Raw genomic sequence first — 22970 nt, forward strand, 5'->3', positions numbered from 1 at the left:
ACCGTATTGTGTATATAAATGTACTTTATGTATAGAAAATTGACTATAAGTTTGGAGCAAATAAAGTATAAAATAACTAATATTATATTTAAAAGGGAGGAATTATTATATTAATAAAATTGAAATCAACAACTTAAAAAAACAGACAAAAAGAGATAATTACTTCTCTCAAATAAGGCAAAAAAAAGACATCCCTATTGTTTTTTACTTGTACTGAAGACTGTAATTTCCCATCAGGCACCATTTCTCTTACACTATAGAATACTATAAAATGATAGTAATTAAATGATTAAGTGATGAAATTACATTATGACATTATAAAACTTATTAAATCTAATTATTGTGTGTGTGTGTGTGTGTGTGTGACACTAACATAAATTTCATTTTTGTTAATGTATTTTATCATGTTTGAGGTTTTCATTGGGAGTGACCAGGATGGATAGGATCAGGAACAAGTATATCAGAGAGACATTACATGTTGGAGGCCTTGGAGATAAAGTCAGAGAGGCCGGACATGCAGAAGTCGTTGTTGGATGGAGGAGATTAATTTGCTGTGGTGAGCCCTGAAGGGAAAAGCCAAAAAAGAAAGAAGATATTTAATCACGTTTAAAACACTTCAATGTAATAAAAACAACATATGCTAGCCATGTCACTGCAAGGACACTTTAATTGATCAGAAGCAATAAATATTCACATATCAAATCTATTCCTCTGGCACACATAGTAGAGTCACAACAGAAAATTGAACTAAATTGTTAAAAATAATATCAATAAGTGCATATAACATATAAGCATATACAATAAGATGTCATGTATATCACTGTAATTCATTCTCTCACCTTCAGTCATAAAGAATAAGGAAAGCAAAACAAGTAAATATTCTTTTTGGACAATATTTTCTGTTGCTCATTATGTACATATGCGTATGTCATGGCACTCACATGCACACACCTGAATACAGACTGGGAGCACTTGGTCCCATGGCTGATAAGAAGCCTATAGGGTATTATTTACATTCAGGTTTATACAGTACAATCCATTCAATAAGTGCAGATATACAGTATTCATGCAAGAAGAGTCAAAAATGACACCATAAGAAGAAAAAGGCTAGGCAACAAATACAAAACCTTCATCTCACATTCTTGACTTTCTCCAAACCTCCTTTGTATCCTTTTTGTTTATTCAGACTTGAATACGTTTTCCTGAAAAAAAACTTGTCCTCACTTCTCTGCTCATTAATCAGAATATGTAATTGTTCCTCTTTATATTAGCTGGTACTATAGGGACCTATGTCAGTACTCACAATTCCAAAATATTGCAGTTGCAAAAGGTACACGAGGCCCACAGAATGACAAGGAATACAGTACATATCTGTGGGCTGTTATACATTCTTAATTATATTGTTATGTTTTTACATAAGAAGCCCTCAGCCGGATGACAAAAGCATCGGTAAATGAAGTGAGAGTTCTTAAAAAAGTGGCTGGAGGGGGTGAGGGTAAGATGAAGGTCATTTCTGACTTAAGACATCACGTGCAAAAACCACAAAGCCTCCTGTAAAAGCGTGCTTTCTTCAAAACATATCTAAACACCGAATGATGAATGTGATGAGCAGGAAAAAGTGAGTTGACTTTTGCTTTGTATATTGATAAAGGAACAACATTTTTTTTCAACAATGGGAGAATTGCATGTTTTCCTTCGTTATAACGAAAAAAAAATGCAGAAATACTGTCAATTTGAATAAAAACATCACTGATATTTCATGTTATTAGATAAAACAATAAAGTTAGATGAAATTAACAAAAGTATGTCAATTGGACTTCAACTCAAAAAGTACTCTCCAGTCGGAATGTGTATGTTCTTCGACTCTTTATAACCCTGTACAAACATATGCTGATACATTTACGTACTAATCAAACAATTAGACAGACACTATTCATCATACTCATAGCAGATATTAATATAATATTGATAAAACGGCGAGAAGCTTCAAAAACATTCACGATAGATTGTTGATGTATGATGATCAGTTTCCCAAACTGTGACGGGAATGCTTTATGAATCCAGATGGCTTCTGTTGACAAAAAAATAAATAAAAGTAGCACACGGCAACAAATCTGAGGTCATTTTTTTTTTAGAAATAAAACATTACTGTTTGCAAAGTAGACCCTGCAGTGAATGAGGACATCACGGAGCTAAGTAAATTATTGCAGAGGCAAGTGACAAGTTTTTGCAATGTCGTTGTTTATACAGTAAAGTCTCGTTATATCGATATTCTCGGGAGTCGGAAAAAATACCGATATAACCGGACTATCCATATATCCGATCCTGCGCCGAACTGCATTAAAAGTGGGCGGATCTTTGATATGGCATGTAATTTTCTCCTTGAGTTCATGGATTGCGTATCTAGCATGCTTTTGTACTACAATACATTTTGTACTACAGTAAATAAAAATAAACTTACACTGTAGTGATTACCGGTTACCGGGACATAATTCACCCCGGAACATAATTCACCCCGGAACTATCGATAGGGAAGGTGTTGCCACCCGGAGGGGTAGGCGCGAGGGACGGGTGTTTTCCGCTATGTGTGCTGCACTCTGGTGGTGGAAGTGTGAAAAATAAAGTTGACTGGAAGCAGCCGTTCGCCGTGTTCTTTTTTGGTATTGAAATCCTTAAGCAAAGATTGATTTAAGCTGCTTTTGTATCGATATAAGCAGACCAAATTGGCTGGCGGGAGATGAAAAGGGCATCGTAGTAACCGGATTATCATAATAACCGTGTATCGTACTAACGGAGCTAATTATATCATAAAAGACTAGAAATTTGCCGGGAAATGAAAATAGTATCGTAATATGTAGTAATTCGTTTTAACCGATATCGATATAACAAGACTTTACTGTAATGTTAAACTTATATTTGGCGGAATCGTCTTTGCCGGGATTGTTTATTGTTGACATTTTCATACCTACTGTATAAATACTCTTAGACTTCAAAGACTTAAAACTGAGGCAATACTAAGAAATATAATTTATTTTCAATAATATGGCTATAGATTATTCTGATTGCGTGTGCAGCGTTCACGTGTCCCGGTTTTACATATGTGGGAAACGGAGGTGAAAGTAACAGAGGCGGAGCAAACTGCGTTTCCTCTTGTCGACTGCGCCGCTGCTGTTGCTTTCCGTCCTGGCCGACCTCGCCCTGGCCCTGGCTCTGCTGACCTCCTGCACCCTATCGTCTGACCTGTGACTCCGGGCGGCCCACATCCTGCTCACACTACGGTGCTTATCCGGTTGATAGGTTTGGATTTGGAGCTGCCCCCTGTACCTGTCGCTCCAGCCCCCGTCGCCGGCGGCCCCGGCTGAGGCTGCCCGGGGTGCTGGGGGGGGTGAGGGGAGAGAGGTGTAAGAGGGGTAAGGGGGGACGAAGGGGGGGGTAAAGGGGAGTGTGGTGGGGGAGGGGGGATCGAAGAAAGAGGAGGGTACTGGGGCAGATACGGGCCGGCGGAGGCTGTGTGATGCGCGTTGACGGTAGCGGACGGTAGATTGTGGGGCAGGGTGCCGAATATGAAGTGTGTTTGGTGGGTGGAATGGCTGGCTGGGTGTGGTGTGTGCGCGTGCCCGGGGTGGGTTTGGGAGTGGGCGTGGGGGTGCGGATGGGAGTGAGACAAGGTTAGGGGAGGTTTGGTAACAGGACCGCTGCCCCCTCTGATGGAGTGTGTGGGCTGCACGTGGTACAGGGCAAACTGTGGGTTCGGGGAATGCTGGGAGAGAGGAGAAAGGGGGGGGCATCCCACCACCATAGTGGTGTAGCGACCCGGAAGCCCATGCTGTGAGAGCTGGGAGAGATGGGCCAGCTGCGGGTGCGTGACGTGTGGGGGGCCAAGGGCTGGCCGACAGGGTTGCGGGCCTCTCTGTATAGTATGAGTGGGCACCCCTTGCAAGGGAGGAGGGACATTTTGGACGTGGTAGCGATGGTGGTGATAATATGGCGGTGGGGGCTGTACGGTAGCTGCGTGACAGTACTGTGCGTGCAGCGCCTGGATCTTGGAAGGCCCCCCCTCCAATTGCTGGCACAGGGATGAAGGGGAGTGAGGAGGGGGCCCTCCCGTCGTTGGTGGGGGGACAGGTGCGGGGAAGGGTGGCCCCGGTGGAATAAGGGGCCCTGGTGGTTTGGCGCGCTTGCTGCCGAATAGTGAACCCAGGAAGGAACCGCTGTTGTTGCTGCTCCCCCCAGGGCCGCTCCCCGCTCCTGGTCTCTCTACACTGCTGGGGACGCCCCCAACTCCGGTCCCAGCAGTGGTATGTTGCTGCCCCGGCCCACCCCCCATCCCCGTTCCGGGGCTCAGGATGGGGCGATGAGGCCGGAAGTCTTCTGTTCCGTAGCAGCCAGCGACCACACCTGGTACCGGGTAGCGCTGGTGAGGCTGTGGGCTGCTAATGATGGATCCCTGGAAGGAAAAACAATGCTTTATAAAAATCTGCGGAATTAATGTGAATATACCTAAAAGCAGGGGTCTCAAACACACTGTGGCCCGCAGGACACTAGTTTGAGGCCCCCGCCTTGGTATGAAAGTTTAATGTTAGTGCGGCCCGCGCAAGTTTGATATGGATGCTGTATGGTATCATGTACCCAGAAAAAATTATTACGTTTGATTAATGTTCATGTTAAAGGTTAAATAACTGTTAATAGTTATCCTCCCTATCCGTGTGGAAGTGGTAAGTTTTTGGCTATTTGAGTTTAAAGGAAATAACTTGAAGGCTACCGTTTAGGTCGCTAGCTCTCTAGTTTGCGAGTTAGCATGTGTCTCAAGACCCTGCAGTTGAGCAATATGTTGTAAATAAAAAGAGTATAAATGTGACTATAGTCGTGTTTTGTCATGTCTACAGGGCTCTAATAATGCTTTGTTCATTTTAATATGAAAAAAATAATTTGTCTACCCACCAACTATATGTGCTTTCTTAAGTTTTTATTATTTGCCGTTTTATTATTATTATTACTGATTGATTGATTTTCTTTATTCTTGATTTGTTTATTTATTTTTCATCTTATTTTGTGTAGAAAAATAAAAAGTAAGATATTTGAGAACAGTGGAATGTTTTATCAGAGCTTTTATTGTAGAAAATTGGAACCAAAGTTTTTTTTTTAATTTAGTTTTTAATAAATGCGTTTTTTTTTTTTTTTGGAAAACCTGATGCGGCCCAGTCTCACCCAGACCCGAGCTCCAGTGGCCCCCAAGTAAATTGAGTTTGAGACCCCTGCCTAAAAGGTATTACCAGGACGTACTTTGACATTCAACATGAAGCCAAAAGGTGTAAACACATAGAGTACAGGTGGTCGTTGGGTTATGTTGTACGTACACTCGTATCGTAACACTCTGTACTACTATGTAGTCTTGGAGACTTACTTCCATCGTACTGTCCAGAGAACCGACACTGTTCCTGCGACCACGCTTCCCTGCACCCCACCAGGAAGAGGAAAGTCAGCAAAGAGAGGAAGAATTGCTTATTAAGAATAAGGACGTTCCCACTTTGAAGCTCCGCCACCCAATAAGAAATCCAGTAACTCTCCGACGGCATGTTTCACTGACCTGCGTCCGATAAGTCCCTGAGAGATGAGCTGAGAGCGGTGCGTTTGAGACCTTCGCAGTTGTCGTCAAAACTTGTCCTTCCCATGGTACCGTTCACAACATCGCTCTTCACACCAGTTCCACCAACTACACCTCCGGTCAGCAAACTGGGACGCATCACACCTTTTTGCTTCTCCAACTCCGCTGTAAATAAAAGCGAAGAGGAACAATTTGAGCTGAGGCTTCCCACTCTGGACATCCACTCACGGGGAACATATGGACAAAGTAACATCCACTCCAATGAGTCCTTCACAACAATGGCCAGTAGATGGTGGACTTACATTTTTTCATAAATTTTCTACCGCTTATCCTCACAAGGGTCGGGGGGTGGGGGGTGGGGGGGGTGCTAGAGCCTATCCCAGCTGTCTTTGGACGAGAGGTGGGGTACACCCCAGGCTGGTGGCCAGCCAATCACAGGGCACATATCGACAAACAACCATTCACACTAACATCCACACCAATGAGTCCTTCACAACAATGGCCAGTAGATGGTGGACTTACATTCATTCATTCATTCATTCATTTTCCACCGCTTATATTCATGAGGGTCGCGGGGGGTGCTGGAGCCTATCCCAGCTGTCTTTGGACGAGAGGCGGGGTACACCCCAGGCTGGTGGCCAGCCAATCACAGGGCACATATATCGACAAACAACCATTCACACTCACATCCACGCCAATGAGTCCTTCACAACAATGGCCAGTAGATGGTGGACTTACATTCAACTCTATATTTTTCCATCTCCTGCACTTCAGCAACGCTCTCCCTGAGGTCACTAACAAAGCGTGTGCGGTCTTGCTGACTGGGGGCCATAAAAATGATGAGAACTTTTCTTTCTCCACCAAGGACAGCTGAGGTCAGGCGGATACCGTGAGGATAGTCTTGAGAAAAAAAAAATTAAAGGTCATTAAACATCTTTCAAATTGAGAACAATTCCAACGTGCAAAGAAAACTTGTCTTACATGAGTTCTGGAACATATGCACTTGCATCTCAACCAGAGGGAAAGATTGTCTAAAACTGTAAGTCACTGAGGTTTTCTTCTTCTGAAAAATTTTGGTTACCTGATACAGAACATAAACACATTTTTTTATGAGGCGTATGTTGTATATTAACCACTAAACACTTGAATTAATGAAGCAACATGAACTAATCTTCACAACCAGTGAAGGGTCTTTATCAATTGTTCATAATTGCCGTGTATGACCTTGAATGGGAAAAGTGGCTAATACAGAAAAGGGCTATTCTTACCACGAGAAGGTCATTAAAGAGAAAGACCTCCCGCTGATGCACTCCTGTTCTCTGAGGTCTGTTGGCATCAGGCACCTCGTAAAGCTGGCAGCAACACACCAGCCTACGATGTGGAAGGGACAGCACCTTCATAGACAAAATAATAATTAAAATAAAAAATATTTTTTTTAAAATAAATAAATAATAATAAATAAATATTAATAAATAATTAATAAATAATAATATATAAAATAACTACATTTAGTGGAAAATTATTTGAAAGCACCATCATTAAGTTGCAACATATGATTTCTCATGTTTCCATGATGATAATAAATGAACGTTTGAACCCTCACAGGCTTCTTCCCAACAATGACTCTCTCCACTGCCTGCACTTGGGACACATGGTCGTCATTGGTGCGCAGCTCCCATTTCTGTATTCGTTGGTAGATTCCTACAAGCAGATCCCTGGGAATATCCTGACCATTATCTACACCTTGGGTGAAGGAAATAGAAAACTTTAGACAATTATTTTAATACTTGCGGACAGATTTGTTTTTATACAACACAGATCCTAGTTCTATCATATAGAGGAGAAATATGATCTCGAGGAAGAACTAAATTTGAAACACTTGGGCTAATAACTATAAAAGCAATCTTCACTCGCTAAATGTACTGCAAAAAAGGTCAGTAAGGATAATTCATAATGCCGCCTACAGAGAACATACTAACTCCTTATTTCTAAAATCACAAATACTTCAACTTGCTGATATAGTTCATCTTCAAACAGCTAAAATAATGCATAAGGCTAAAAATAACCAATTAGCTAAAAATGTCATTCAATACTTCTCTACAAGAGAGGAGAAATATGATCTCAGGGAAGAAGTACATTTGAAACACTTCTATGCTAGGACTACGTTATGCTAGCCATAGCATTTCAGTATGTGGAATCAAACTATGGAATGGATTGAGTAAGGAAATCAAACAATGCACAACGATGAGCCAATTCAAGAAACAATACAAGCAGTTGATGTTTGCTAAATACAAGGATGAAGAGTCTTGAACCAGTTTTGGTTATGAACCAGTTATTGACACTTACTATGGTACACATTATGTCATTGTATGCCCATATCACCTTGTACTTGTACTTCGGTACGAGGTACATTATTAAAAAAAACAAACAAAAAACCTTAAACTGTATTATGGAAAGCAGGAAGTGAACAAATGTAACAGTTACTGATTGTAAAAGTACCAGATGGAGGGGTAGGATTTAATAAGCTGTGCTTCTTCCTACTCCTTTTGGACATGTGGAACTGGGAACTGATTATGGGATGCATTCAATTGTAATCTGATGCATGTTGAAATGAAATAAAACCATTACCATTACCATGACCTGTTTGGAACATTTGAGGAACAATATGACAATTGGAATACCCATCATCAGCATTATAGTACACACATTCTACCTCTTAAATTCTTGATGAAATCCTCGAGTTTCATCTTCCTCTCTGCTTTGACATTGGGACTGTACATGTCTGTGTTGAGGAGGATTATAGCAAAGGCCAAGATGAAGATAGTATCAGGGTTCTGGAACTGGCGAACCAGGACAGGATTACACACACAGTATCTCTGACTGCATAGAAACAGAAACACAACAAGTCCTTGTAGTTTGGTTGTTCGAGAATGGTATTGAACTCTTATTTGTGTTTATTACACACAAACCTGAAAGCTTCAATGAGTCGTTCCACTTTTTGCGCTTCTCCTTGAACTTTGATTTGAGCCTGAAACTTCCTCAGAGCGTCATCCAGGTCCATTCCCAAAAAGTCCATCTCATCAACCACACAGCTGAAACGGACCACAGAGGGATTCGGATCAGTTCAGATCTATCCAGAACTGCTTATGACCTTCTTTACTCACTCTAAAACATCTTTGTTGAATTGCTTCTGCCGGTTTCCCAGGAATTCTCCAATCATCTGCCTGCTCAGACCTTTCCTCTCCAGGATGAATCGAGCAATCCCAACAGGCGTGTCGGACACAAAGCCTCTCTCAATCAGGTACTGGATCCCTTTCTCTGGCTTCCTGTTTGAAAAAAAAAAGTATTAGCAGTATTCATTCCCAGCATGTGTATTTTTTTACTACACACCACGTACTTGTTGAAAAGGTTAAGACCGATTCGGTACTGGCGTCTCTGCACTACGTCGCTGTTAAAGGGCGGAGAATCCCAACTATGGCGGCTTTCCCTCTGGTAGGTCTGCTTGCCCAGAGGGGGGAGAGGTTCCCGTAGACTGTCCTGAGACGAGGAACCCGAGCTGCAGTTGACCGTCTCATTGGAGTTTGTGGTGGAGTTGAGCGAGTCGTTGTCTCCATCCGAGCAACACGGCTGGTCCAGCCCTCCAGAAGGCAGAGCTGTGGAGGACGATGACGACAGAGGGGTGGTGGGGGGCTGCTGGGGTGATGAAGAGGACGAGGGTGTGTCAGGGTACTGGTGGTGATGGATGGGATGGTGGTGATGGTGGTGGTGGTGGTGGTGGTGGGCGGCCACCTGGTGAGGTATATGCGTGGGGATGGCTCTACCGGGCGCTCTGATCTGACCCTGAGCGGCCGCTGTGGAGGGCGAGCGTGCACCCGTGTTGGGGGAGTGTTTAAGGGTTCCCTGAGGAGAGCCAGCCCCCACTCCGGGGTCCTGTTCATAGACCAGTTGTCTGGTTAGAGACCCCCGGTCTGAACGGTCGCTCATGTCCACTGAGCTATCACTTGGTGGTTCAATAGTAAGAAGAGGCAAGTGTGCGCCCCTCAGACGGTAGTCCCTACACTCTGTGCACGGCGTACTGCGTCGGCTGTTACTGCTGCCCCCTCCCTCGGTGTCCCTGCTATCCTCACGGACTCCGACACCACCACCAGGTCCCCAGTACTCTGTGTCTGTGCTACTGGGTGCCCGGTCTGGGGAGAGCGGTGAGCAAGGCATGCCGTCATCCATGTAAAGCGTGACATCGCTGTACGAGGTCGCCGTACTGTCTCCGTGCATGCTGAGTCCGCCTACGACTCCTCTGGCTCTTTCACCAAGACCTCTTTGAGAGGAGGGGTTGCTGCTGCTGCTCCACACGCACTCCCCAAAATCCTCACTTAGACCACCACCCTCCTTGGCGCCCTCTTGGGAGTCATTGCGACCCGCACGGCAGGTCAGGGCATCGTCTATGGAGTCGGCTAAGGACTTAACCTGGATGGAACACAAACAGGGGTAACAGTTATGCAACATGAACTACCAGGCTAATCAAACACTTGTTTCTCTGACAATAAAACACTAGCATCGCATGCTAGGTTTACAAACATTCATTCATTTTCTACCGCTTTTTCCTCATGAGGGTCGCGGGGGTGCTGGAGCCTATCCCAGCTGTCTTTGGGCGAGAGGCGGGGTACACCCCGGACTGGTCGCCAGCCAATCACAGGGCACATATAGACAAACAACCATTCACACTCACATTCATACCTATGGACAATTTGGAGTCGCTAATTAACCTAGCATGTTTTTGGAATGTGGGAGGAAACCGGAGTACCCGGAGAAAACCCACGCATGCACGGGGAGAACATGCAAACTCCACACAGAGATGGCCGAGGGTGGAATCGAACCCTGGTCTCCTAGCTGTGATCTGCGCGCTAACCACTCGACCGCCGTGCCGCAGGTTTACAAACATGAGTACTGTAAATGAGACGTGGATGACATCATACCTGTTTGGAAAAGGAGTCCTCTAAGTGTGTGTAGTCTCCCGGGCGGTCGGGGTCGGGGGAGTGAGGAGGTCCAATAGCGACACTGTGGGTAAAGTTAGTCTGCGTCTGGGCCTGCTGCTGAGGCTGGCGCTCGTCAAAGGAATACTGAAGCCTCATGTTGGACAAGATGATGCGACGTGTCATTCGACTCTCAGAAGCCGAGCTTCGAAGGCGCTGGAAGTTCTTGTTCATGCGATACTGGCGGAAAGCCATCTGAATGGTCCTGGCTGCCCGGCGACTCACAAAGGAGCCCCCGTATTTTCTTTCCAGCATTTCCACCTGGGGAAATTATGAATAAATTATGATGCAATAATAATTTAGACATCATGTACATCGAACATTCTAAATCAGGGGTCTCAAACACAGGGGCCAACTGTGACCTGCAGGACACTAGTTTGATGCCCCCGCCTTGATATGAAAGTTTAATGTTAGTGCGGCCCATACAAGTTTTTGATATGGATGCTGTATGGTATCATGTACCCAGAAAAAATTATTACGTTTGATTAATGTTCATGTTAAAGGTTAAATAACTGTTAATAGTTGTCCTCCCTATCTGTGTGGAAGTGGTAAGTTTTTGGCTATTTAAGTTTAAAGGAAATAACTTGAAGGCTACCGTTTAGGTCGCTAGCTCTCTAGTTTGCGAGTTAGCATGTGTCTCAAGACCCTGCAGTTGTGCAATATGTTATAAATAAAAAGAGTATAAATGTGACTATAGTCGTGTTTTGTCATGTCTACAGGGCTCTAATAATGCTTTGTTCATTTTAATCTGAAAAAAATCATTTGTCTACCCACCAACTATATGTGCTTTCTTAAGTTTTTATTATTTGCCATTTTATTATTATTATTATTATTATTATATTTATTTATTACTGATTGATTTTCTTTATTCTTGATTTGTTTATTTATTTTTCATCTTATTTTGTGTAGAAAAATAAAAAGATACTTGAGAACAGTGGAATGTTTTATCAGAGCTTTTCTTGTAGAAAATTGGAACCAAAGCAAAGTTTATGAAATTTTTTTGTTTTTAATAATTTTTTTTTTTGGAAAAGCTGATGTGGCCCAGTCTCACCCAGACCCGAGCTCCAGCGGCCCCCGAAATAAATTGTGTTTGAAACCCCTGTTCTAAATCATGTGTGTGTTGATACCTTCTTATCCTGCAGATCTGTTGAAAGTTCGTAACTGTCTGAGAGAGCCTTGCATCTCTTGTTCTCTTCCTCCTCTTGCTTGCGAAGAGCTAAGCTGGCAGGTTGGTGCCGCGTCCGTAGCGCCCAGGCCAGGCTGGCTGAACTGGAGGCAGACACACATGAAGGGCCCCTGGAGCCCGAGGAGATTAAACCACTGCTGCTGTCACTGTAGTGCTCGGAGCTTCGCAGGTAAGATGCCTGGCTGAAAGAGGTGTCTTTGTGGGTGCCAGACTCCCCCGCCGGACATTGGGACTCCACTTCCACACTATAGAAGAAGAAAAATATTAAAAGCTATTCATAATACAGTCATTGTTACATGTACAGATAATACAATTGAACAGTTTTGAGCAGAGAGGAACTGACCTTGTCCTAATGGAACCCATATTGAACCTTAGCATCTACTGCATTGTCTCCTGTTTTAATAAAGTGCCAGAATTTTCTGCCATCCATCTCACTTGTATTAAGTAAAGAGGGTGAGTTATTATACAACTACATCTGCCACACGGTGGCGAGTGGTTAGCATGTGGGCCACGCAGTCAGGAGATCAGGTAGAGCTGGGTTCGAATCTCTGGTGCGTGAGTTTTCTCCAGTTTCCTCCCACATTCCAAAAACATGCTAGGTTAAGTTGTTTGTCTTTATGTGCCCTGTGATTGGCTAACGATCAGTCCAGGGTGTACCCCGCCTCTCACCCGAAGACAGCTGGGATAGGCTCCAGCATGCCCCCGCGACCCTTGTGAGGATAAGCGGTATAGTTACAAACAACTATTATGTGTAGGGTTGCAACTAACAATTAAATGTGCAAAATCTATAGTATTTCTAATTGTGTATTATTTTTGGAATAATAATAAAATAATGGCCCAAATATCCAAATTGGCATTACTTAATGAAAATTGTATTTAGTTATCACTGTAGTTGCGTATCAAAATCGTTTACCACAAATAGATTTACATCCCCACTTAATATAGATTAACTTTCCCCATCAGTGATTAATGCGATTAATCGCAATTAATTTAAAAAATTGATTGACAGACCCTAATTTGATATTTTCAGATGCCGCTTGTGTCCACTTATAGTGAAGCCTTGCCACATCCAATATGGCGGCGATGTTGACATACATCTTCTAAGACAGGTTGAACAAACCAGTTGCGATTAATAGAATGCCCTGAGAATACAATGACAATCCTCACGAGGGTCGCGGGCGTGCTGGAGCCTATCCCAGCTGTCTTCGGGCGAGAGGCGGTTCACACCCTGGTGACTGGTGGCCAGCCAATCACAGGGCACATATAGACAAACAACCATTCACACTCACATTCATACCTATGGACAATTTGGAGTCGCTAATTAACCTAGCATGTTTTTGGAATGTGGGAGAAAACCGAATTAGAACATGGGGAGAACATGAAAAACTCCACACAGAGATGCCCGAGCGGGGAATCGAACCCGGGTCTCCTAGCTGTGTGTGCGCTAACCACTCAACCACAGCACAGCCTGAATGAGAATATTTACAATGGAAAGCACTTTCCTCAGGGTAAAACTACAACATTCTGTTTAGTCTTTTATGGGCAATAAAATCTCATCAACTTCTCATCTCTTGTTTCTTAGGTTATTTATAATTCCACCTCCTTGGCTCCTTAAATAGAGAAACCGAGAAGAGGGAGGGGATTGCCTGGTGACGGTTACTGTTGGACCTTTTGTGGGCGGTGATGCAGTTCTTCAGAGGAGAAGCATAGTTACCATGGTGATGTATTGACCGTTATCACTATTAAAGTGGGTGGCGAAGACGCTCCACAGGTTGTGAATGATCATTTAAAGAACGCTTGTGTTTTTGTGAAAACACTTCATATTAGCGCAGAATGACCCGCGTCGAAATGTGTAACAAGCAGGTAGACAATAGCTGTGATGTTCTACTGTGGACGTCAAACAGGAGCAGATGGCATTTTCATTCAGCTGAGTCACACACAAAAAAACAAAACAAAATAAGGTTGTAGAAAGCTTTTTAACCAAGGATGATTCATGTTGTGTACTTTAAAACAAGAAAGAATTATTCATCTTTGATTCTCCTGAGCTGAGAAATGTGAAAATGGAAGTTGAGAGACACCATGACTGAACACTTCAAGCATTTTAAATGAAGCCACTTAATTCAACCCACCTTCAAGAGTGCTGGCATTAAAAAGGACTTTCAAATGTGAGCGTGTGACGTGACCCATTAAAGGAAGGGAAACTTCGCTGTAAAAAAAAAAAAAACAACAACACGAAGGCGGCCGCATTGCAGCGGGTATCTGCACTTCATTATTAATGGACACCGAGTGGTGCTGTGAAGCATTCTGGAGGGAGGTTCTCTCCAGAGGATCTTTAACGAACACCAGCCCAGAGTCTCATCACAGCCAAGCATTTAATTGGTGCGGCAACAGATGTGTGGAATCTACCAGGATACCAGGACGGACGCCATTAGACTGACGACAACCAAAGAAAAAATACAAATATATGAGTTGAGTGGTTTGACCACACAGCTAAGAGACCCGGGTTCGATTCCCTGCTTGGGCATCTCTGTGTGGAGTTTGCATGTACTCCGGTTTCCTCCCACATTCCAAAAACATGCTAGGTTAATTAGCGACTCCAAATTGTCCATAGGTATGAATGTGAGTGTGAATGGTTGTTTGTCTATATGTGCCCTGTTATTGGCTAACGACCAGTCCAGGGTGTACCCCGCCTCTCACCTGAAGACAGCTGGAATAGGCTCCAGCATGCCCCCGCGACCCTCGTGAGGAAAAGCGGTAGAAAATGAATGAATGAATGAATGGTTATTTTTAGCCTTATGCAATATTTTAGCTGTTTGAAGATGAACTATATCAGAAAGTTGAAGTATTTGTGATTTTAGAAATAAGGAAGGCATTATGAATTATCCTTACTGGCCTTTTTTGCAGTACATTTAGCGAGTGAAGATTGCTTTTATAGTTATTAGCCCATATTTCCACACAATAAGCAAGATATGGTAGAACCAGAGAGCAATAAAGAGTGTGGAGTGATTTCTGATTGAGAACAAATTTTGCTTTGTTCAATACTGAAATATTTCCGGCTACTTGATGTTGTATATTTGTAATATGAGGTTTCCAGCTCATATTTTCATCTATTGTGATCCCCGGAAATGTATTTTCGTTCACTCTTTCAATGTCCACACCGTCTATTTGTATTTTCTGGTGCGTGTCCGTTCTGCTGTTAGCAAACAGCATGATTTTAGTTTTATTTAGGTTAGAGTTAAACAATATTAGAAACATCAATATGATTGCAGTACAACACACACTAATTCAACTCTAATTCTGTTGTTTACGTCCATCGATACACAGAAGAGCAACATCTCTCAGGCGTTCTTGCTGTGCATGGGTGTGTGACGGAGCAATAGTGGGTCTAACTGCCTTAAACGCACCACATAGCTGTGAGGGGATTAACCTCTTTGGGGATTACAACCAGTTCCTTTGCAATCTCTTCAGATTTACACTTTGTCTGTTTGCAAGAGACACAAGTGGCTCTCATAAACCCACATAATGACGTTAGATTGATTGACAGGAACAGAAAGTTCAGCATGGAAAAAAAATGTAAGAACTAACAGAATGCTTTCTTTTGAGTGTCCACAATGAAATCATTCATGGGTCAGAACATTCTTCATCCGCCAGCACTTCCACACTGAGGCATCTACCTACCAACTCCCCATCACACAAAAACACAACAAGGCTCTGTGCTCTGAGCAAATGATAAAAGAGTTCTTACCATGCCGGGACGGACAGTCACGGTTCTTACAACAACTAGCATGGTAGCAAACACGCCCACACCAACCTATGTATCTTCACGTTTACACACCTAGCAAAGCTGCACAAGCCGCATTCTTCAGGTTTTCTTCACAGCCACAAAGTGTCCTAACCCTGCCCAGCTGCGCCCTGCCCTCCCTGCAGTGACTCACTGACACAATCATGCACTTTTCATTACACAACACCGCACAGAAGCAGGTTGCACAACATGAGTGGAATATAAGAAAGATGCAGGGATGTAAACTACATGATGACCCTAATTGCATATGGCGTGGGTGGTGTATGTGGAAGATTTTGACTTCAGAATTTGACTTCAGGGCGGCACGGCGGTCAAAGTGGTTAGCGCGCACACCTCACAGCTAGAAGACCAGGGTTCAATTCCGCCTTCGGGCATCTCTGTGTGGAGTTTGCATGTTCTCCCCGTGCATGAATGTGAGTGTGAATGGTTGTTTGTCTATATGTGCCCTGTGATTGGCTGGCCACCAGTCCAGGGTGTACCCCGCCTCTCGCCCCAAGACAGCTGGGATAGGCTCCAGCACCCCCGCGACCCTGGTGAGGAAAAGCGGTAGAAAATGAATGAATTAATTTGACTTCAGGGCGGCACGGCGGTCAAAGTGGTTAGCGCGCAGACCTCACAGCTAGGAGACCAGGGTTCAATTCCACCTTCGGGCATCTCTGTGTGGAGTTTGCATGTTCTCCCCGTGCATGAATGTGAGTGTGAATGGTTGTTTGTCTATATGTGCCCTGTGATTGGCTGGCCACCAGTCCAGGGTGTACCCCGCCTCTCGCCCCAAGACAGCTGGGATAGGCTCCAGCACCCCCCGCGACCCTCGTGAGGAAAAGCGGTAGAAAATGAATGACTTCAGGGCAGCACGGCGGTCAAAGTGGTTAGCGCGCAGACCTCACAGCTAGGAGACCAGGGTTCAATTCCACCATCTCTGTGTGGAGTTTGCATGTTCTCCCCGTGCATGCGTGGGTTTTCTCCGGGTACTCCGGTTTCCTCCCACATTCCAAAAAAACATGCTAGGTTAATTAGCGACTCCAAATTGTCCATAGGTATGAATGTGAGTGTGAATGGTTGTTTGTCTATACGTGCCCTGTGATTGGCTGGCCACCAGTCCAGGGTGTACCCCACCTCTCGCCCAAAAGACAGCTGGGATAGGCTCCAGCACCCCCGCGACCCTCATGAGGAAAAAGCGGTAGAAAATGAATGAATTTGACTTCACAGAAGTCAGCATCATTCAAGGTCAACATCATGTCTGAAAATAAATCAATCAGATGATTAATTGTTTTGTACAGATGAATTCTGAATGAATTCTCGTTGACGTAACGCCGGCTGATGTTCAGACAATTTATGTAGGAAAAAGAAAGTAAACACCGTCGGTAAAGTTCAGATCTTTATTGTGTTCAGAATGAAATCCACCAGATTTTAAACACACATCCCACAGACAAAAATAACGTTGGAATGAATACCATGTTGAACAAATTGCAGATACATTTAACAAGTTTTTTTTTGCACGCTACTTCATTCATGGTTAGTGGTTTGCTAACAAATTGTGACAACGGTGCACATCCGAAATGGCACGACTAGACTATTAGACCAAGTAAAACGACGAGTGCAACAGCAGATGATGATGATACGTTCTGACAACTTGATACGACAGCAGGAATAGAAAAAGAAATATGATTTTAAAGATATATTAAAGGTAAAAATAGTTAGTGATATACAGAATACACAGTCAGTGAATGGTCGCATGCATTCTATTAGTCCATCGTATTGCTTCTATTTTCTCCAGACACAGTGCTAGACTTTTTGGAGGTTAATCGACGAGAGGTTGCATGGTAAGTGGCGCGTCAGCTTGGCTTAACGAGACGAGGGGCTACTGCAGCCTGAAGCTGAGCAGCAGAACTGGTGGGCACCCTCATCCTCCCCCTCCGCTCTTGGAGGGGAGTGAAAATAGGACAGACAGAAGCAGACAGAAAAGAAGAGATTGAAGACAAGCGTGAGAGACAAACAAATCATATTTATGATAGGACAATAGAAACTGCGGGAACGGGTTACATTTGTGTAACATGAAGCACAGTATAGAATGGACACGTCAATGCCTTCTACAGCCTTTAGGTGGCAGTGTTGGAGCATCATGCAGTCATGTGTCTGTGCCATGGAGGATGAATACAGGGTCAGAGGTCAGTCAGTTTCTTGCTTGGGAGTGCGGGCGACTACATAAGTGCAGGGTAATCAGGCACATACTATGCACTACACTGTGGAACCCCTACAGTTGAATATAATCAGGATTTCAAAAATTTCCGATGCAATAATGGAAAGATAAATTCCACCACACTCTCAAAAGCCTTTAAAGGCGAGGCAAGTGTAATAATAAGATAACCACCAACAAAACATTCATGTCTTGCCTTGGATTAGAAGTGTGAGTCCTCCTACTTAACATGACCTCCCATTGAAATTCTTCTTCTTGTCTGCTCATGTTCATTTTCTCTTAATACGGAATGTTCAGGCAGCAACTCCCAACAGCTTTTGTTCCATTATTTACACAAGATAAGTCAAATATAATGTTAATTATAGCTTGCTCTCGGCTGCACGGTGGTCGATTGGTTAGCACGCAGGCCTCACAGTTAGGATACCCGGGTATAATTCCACCCGCGGCCATCTCTGTGTGGAGTTTGCATGTTCTCCCCGTGCATGCGTGGGTTTTCTCCGGGTACTCCGGTTTCCTCCCACATTCCAAATAATGGTTGTTTGTCTACATATATGTGCCCTGTGATTGGCTGGCGACCAGTCCAGGGTGTACCTTGCTGACCCTCGTGAGGATACAATTATTTTAATAACTGATTAATCTTTTTTTCCCCCTGATTAAACAAAAAAAAATATTCTAATTTCAGCCGCATAATGGATAAGTGGTTAGCGTGTTGGCCACACAGTCAGGAGACCGGGAAGACCTGGGTTCAAATCTCCGCTTGGTTATCTCTGTGTGGAGTTTGCATGTTCTCCCCGTGCATGCGTGGGTTTTCTCCGGGTACTCCGGTTTCCTCCCACATTCCAAAACCATGCTAGGTTAATTAGCCACTCCAAATTGTCCATAGGTATGAATGTGAGTGTGAATGGTTGTTTGTCTATATGTGCCCTGTGATTGGCTGGCCACCAGTCCAGGGTGTACCCCGCTTCTTGACTGAAGACAGCTGGGATTGGCTCTAGCATACCTCCCGCGACCCATTAGCATATTTAAATATAAAAAAAAAATTGATTACCAAGATAATTGATTACCAAAATAGTTGTCGAGTAATTGGGTAATTGACTCATTCATTCATTCATTCATTTTCTACCGCTTATCCTCACGAGGGTCGCGGGGGGTGCCAGAGCCTATCCCAGCTGTCTTGGGGCGAGAGGCGAGGTACACCCTGGACTGGTGGCCAGCCAATCACAGGGCACATATAGACAAACAACCATTCACACTCACAATCATACCTATGGACAATTTGGAGTCGCTAATTAACTTAGCATGTTTTTGGAATGTGGGAGGAAACCGGAGTACCCGGAGAAAACCCACACATGCACGGGGAGAACATGCAAACTCCACACAGAGATGGCCGAGGGTGGAATTGAACCTTGGTCTCCTAGCTGTGAGGTCTGCGCGCTAACCACTAGACCACTGTGCAGCCATTGAAGTAATACAGTAAATGAATAAATGGTTCAAACTCTTTAGAAACTTCTTTTTAACCTGGAAAATGATTTTCCAATTGGGAATTGTAATCGGTTCAAACGTAGAGGTTCCACTGTATAAATGAAGTGAAGGCGAAACCATTGGATTTTGGAGGTTGCGGACAGGCTTGGTTGAGGGTTCAGGAGCCTCCTTACCTGCCCTGCTGCTTTAAGCTTTGCTCAGTGGAAGGGCAGCAGTACTGATGGAGGCTGACGAAGCTGTGAACGGTTAGACTGCTGGAGAAGAGCGTGGCGAGGGCGGTGCCGCCCGCCGTTGTGGGAGTGCTGGGAGCTGAGGTGGGCTGCCCTGAGATGGACGGCGGCCGCACGCTGACAACAAGGAGCAGAGATGGAAGACACACACAAACACACGAGCACATAAACACAAACACAGAGAAAGCAGAGACACGGAGAGGATCAGCGACAACGTGAGTGAAGCGAGAGAAGCCGCACATTAAGCGTGACGCAACATACAGCAGAATGACTTCAAAATGGACGGCACTTTTAAAAGCCAGCGTGGGAATATACAAATGTGGGAATGTCGTTATTCGAATAATACAAGAAGGAGGTCATTCTCAGAATGAGTCTGCCGGAGCGGAGTTAATGAATGAAAAAGTTTTCTTTGAGAAACTCCATAATGGATTACATAAATCTGGATCCACTCTTGAAAAAGCGCACCTCAAACACAAAAGCATCTCTCTCCGCTCCTCCACCCTGGCAGGAATGTTCCATCTGCAGATTGCAGAGAGCGGTGGCAGGAGATGAACATGTATGTAAATGACTGGGCTCTGGCTGCAGCCAGCTGCTGTCAAGGACACGCAGTCCCCGTCATTTGAGTAAAGAAGCGCGGAGAAGGCGGTGCGCTAACTTAGCTTGTGGAACGGGCAGCTGTGTTGACCGAACAAAATGGACTCTTTTGCCTCAGGCTGGCCACAGGAGGTGGAAATTAAATCCTATTTCAGGAAAAGTTGGGTAATTGATGGTTAAGAAAATCACACAAAATGGGGCATTTGATGTGTACAAATAATGCATCCCATAATTCATAAAACTTTCCATTATTTCATATTCTGTAGGATTATTTGATTATTCGTTGCCAAATATGAGGCCAATACACACTTAAAAGCTTACAACAACAATAAACACACTTAATTCAATTTTACAAATAGTATCCGTACCAATGGGCTGCACGGTGGTCAAGTGGTTAGCGCGCAGACCTCACAGCTAGGAAACCCGAGTTCAATTCCACCCTCCCCGTGCATGCGTGGGTTTTCTCCGGGTACTCCGGCTTCCTCCCACATTCCAAAAACATGCTAGGTTAATTAGCGACTCCAAATTGTCCATAGGTATGAATGTGAGTGTGAATGGTTGTTTGTCTATATGTGCCCTGTGATTGGCTGGCGACCAGTCCAGGGTGTACCCCACCTCTCTCCCGAAGACAACTGGGATAGGCTCCAGCACCCCCTGCGACCCTCGTGAGGAAAAAGCGGTAGAAAATGAATGAATGAATGAAATAGTATCTGTACCATTGGGCTGCACGGGGCTCAAGTGGTTAGCGCACAGACCTCACAGCTAAGAAACCTGAGTTCAATTCCACCGTCAGCCATCTCTGTGTGGAGTTTGCATGTTCTGCCCGTGCATGCGTATGTTTTCTCCGGGTACTCCGGCTTCCTCCCACATTCCAAAAACATGCTAGGTTAATTAGCGACTCCAAATTGTCCATAGGTATGAATGTGAGTGTGAATGGTTGTTTGTCTATATGTGCCCTGTGATTGGCTGGCCACCAGTCCAGGGTGTACCCCGCCTCTCGCCCAAAGACAGCCGGGATAGGCTCCAGCACCCATGCGACCCTCGTGAGGATAGGAGGATAGGAGATACTACTTATTCTTTGATTGGTATCGACCAACCACAACAGAGTGGGCAGACTGGGCGTGCCTGAAGGCGGGCCGTGGGTGAAATATATTAAAACAGACGTTTTTTTCACGGGAACCGCAAAATCAAAAGAAATACAGCTGAATAGGCGCAGATTCTGGAAGATCTATGAAGCTTTGTGTGCTGGTTATTGTGTGTAGCTGCTCTATAGGACTCCGCAGACTTAACAGTCAACGCTGATCAACAGTGAGAGTACTACTGATCAATAGTGAGAGTACTTGTGGCAGTGTAGTTCTTTGCTGAGTTTAAAAATGTCACTACAGAGTAGGAAGTTTTTTTAGTGCAGAACAAGTAAGAAAACACAGAAATGACAAGCTTGGAAATGGCAAGTTTGTAAGATTTTATCTGTGTAGGAAAAAAAAAATAAAAAAAAACAATGAACCTGCAGACATGTTCAATATTGGTAGTGGAGGAACTGTTATGTAAGTTGCGCTTGCGCACATATTTGTGTTTCACCAGCAACTATCTCCCGTCAGATCATCCCCACTATAAAAAAAGGGTAGGCTTGAACTGTACAGTGCCTGTACAGTGCCGCTGTACAAGACCATTTCTTGTTTTTAAAAAAAAATAACTCTCATATACAGCTAACGAAAAAAGTCAATATGAAGGTGAAATGTGAAAGTGAAACGCAGAGAGGTTACAGGAAGTAACGCACCACATGCAGGTTTGAGGTGGTGTGTACTTCAAGAGTCGACAGAGGCTGCTGGCAGGAGCAAGCGTGGGAGGACAACAAGCTACATGAGAGTGGGAGAGGTCGAACATGGAGGAGGGCAAGGGTGAACCCAATCAGGAGAGGCGTGAACGACGGAGCGTGAAATGGGAACAGGATGCGGATGGTTGCTGGTGTCAGCTGTGTATCAATAGTGCGGGGGTGTCTGTGTGTAGGTAAGGCTACGTATAGACCAACACGGAGCGGTATCGGTCCATATCAGTGATTTTAGCAGCGGTGCCAAGCTTACGGACGAGTAACAGTTGGTATGCGGTTCAGAAGGCAGCGGGGGGACCCAGCAGAGGTGGGCAAACCTGCTTTTCATTCAGGTTTTCAGTTAATAATGTGACAGGACAAGAAATACAAAAGATGAGTTGTGGATAGGCTGCATGGCGGTCGAGTGGTTAGCGCGCAGACCTCACAGCTAGGAGACCAGGGTTCAATTCCACCTTCGGCCTTCTCTGTGTGGAGTTTGCATGTTCTCCCCGTGCATGCGTGGGTTTTCTCCGGGTACTCCGGTTTCCTCCCACATTCCAAAAACATGCTAGGTTAATTAGCGACTCCAAATTGTCCATAGGTATGAATGTGAGTGTGAATGGTTGTTTGTCTATATGTGCCCTGTGATTGGCTGGCCACCAGCCTGAAGACAGCTGGGATAGGCTCCAGCACCCCCAACCACCCTCATGAGGCTAAGCGGTAGAAAATGAATGAATGGTTATAATAATGATAATAGAATATTTAGAAATTATGTCATTATATATTCACGCAGACCTCACAGCTAGGAGACCAGGGTTCAATCCCACCCTCGGCCATCTCTGTGTGGAGTTTGCATGCTCCCCGTGCATGCGTGGGTTTTCCCCGGGTACTCCGGTTTCCTCCCACATTCCAAAAACATGCTAGGTTAATTGGTGACTCCAAATTGTCCATAGGTATGAATGTGAGTGTGAATGGTTGTTTGTCTATATGTGCCCTGTGATTGGCTGGCAACCAGTCCAGGGTGTACCCCGCCTCTC

At 44.4% G+C, this 22970-nt stretch overlaps 1 protein-coding gene across 1 annotated transcript in view; it reads right to left on the reverse strand.

Moving 5' to 3' along the window:
• Positions 1-649: 649 nt before the first annotated feature.
• The window catches only part of iqsec2b (IQ motif and Sec7 domain ArfGEF 2b), a 32953-nt gene continuing 10632 nt past the window's right edge, over positions 650-22970 (reverse strand). Inside the window, exons 2-14 of the mRNA XM_078796812.1 lie at positions 11763-12066; positions 10579-10896; positions 9003-10069; positions 8770-8931; positions 8575-8697; positions 8319-8485; positions 7209-7348; positions 6874-6999; positions 6587-6686; positions 6344-6505; positions 5588-5770; positions 5405-5454; positions 650-4447 (exon numbers count right to left, since the gene is read on the reverse strand). Coding sequence (XP_078652938.1) covers positions 3269-4447; positions 5405-5454; positions 5588-5770; positions 6344-6505; positions 6587-6686; positions 6874-6999; positions 7209-7348; positions 8319-8485; positions 8575-8697; positions 8770-8931; positions 9003-10069; positions 10579-10896; positions 11763-12066 — 4081 coding nt within the window. The 3' untranslated portion in view covers positions 650-3268. The remainder of the gene's footprint in view (positions 4448-5404; positions 5455-5587; positions 5771-6343; positions 6506-6586; positions 6687-6873; positions 7000-7208; positions 7349-8318; positions 8486-8574; positions 8698-8769; positions 8932-9002; positions 10070-10578; positions 10897-11762; positions 12067-22970) is intronic.

This window comes from Doryrhamphus excisus, linkage group LG15, assembly GCF_037039965.1.
Source record: "Doryrhamphus excisus strain RoL-2023G ecotype Guam linkage group LG15, RoL_Dexc_Guam_v1.1, whole genome shotgun sequence".
NCBI lineage: Eukaryota > Metazoa > Chordata > Actinopteri > Syngnathiformes > Syngnathidae > Doryrhamphus > Doryrhamphus excisus.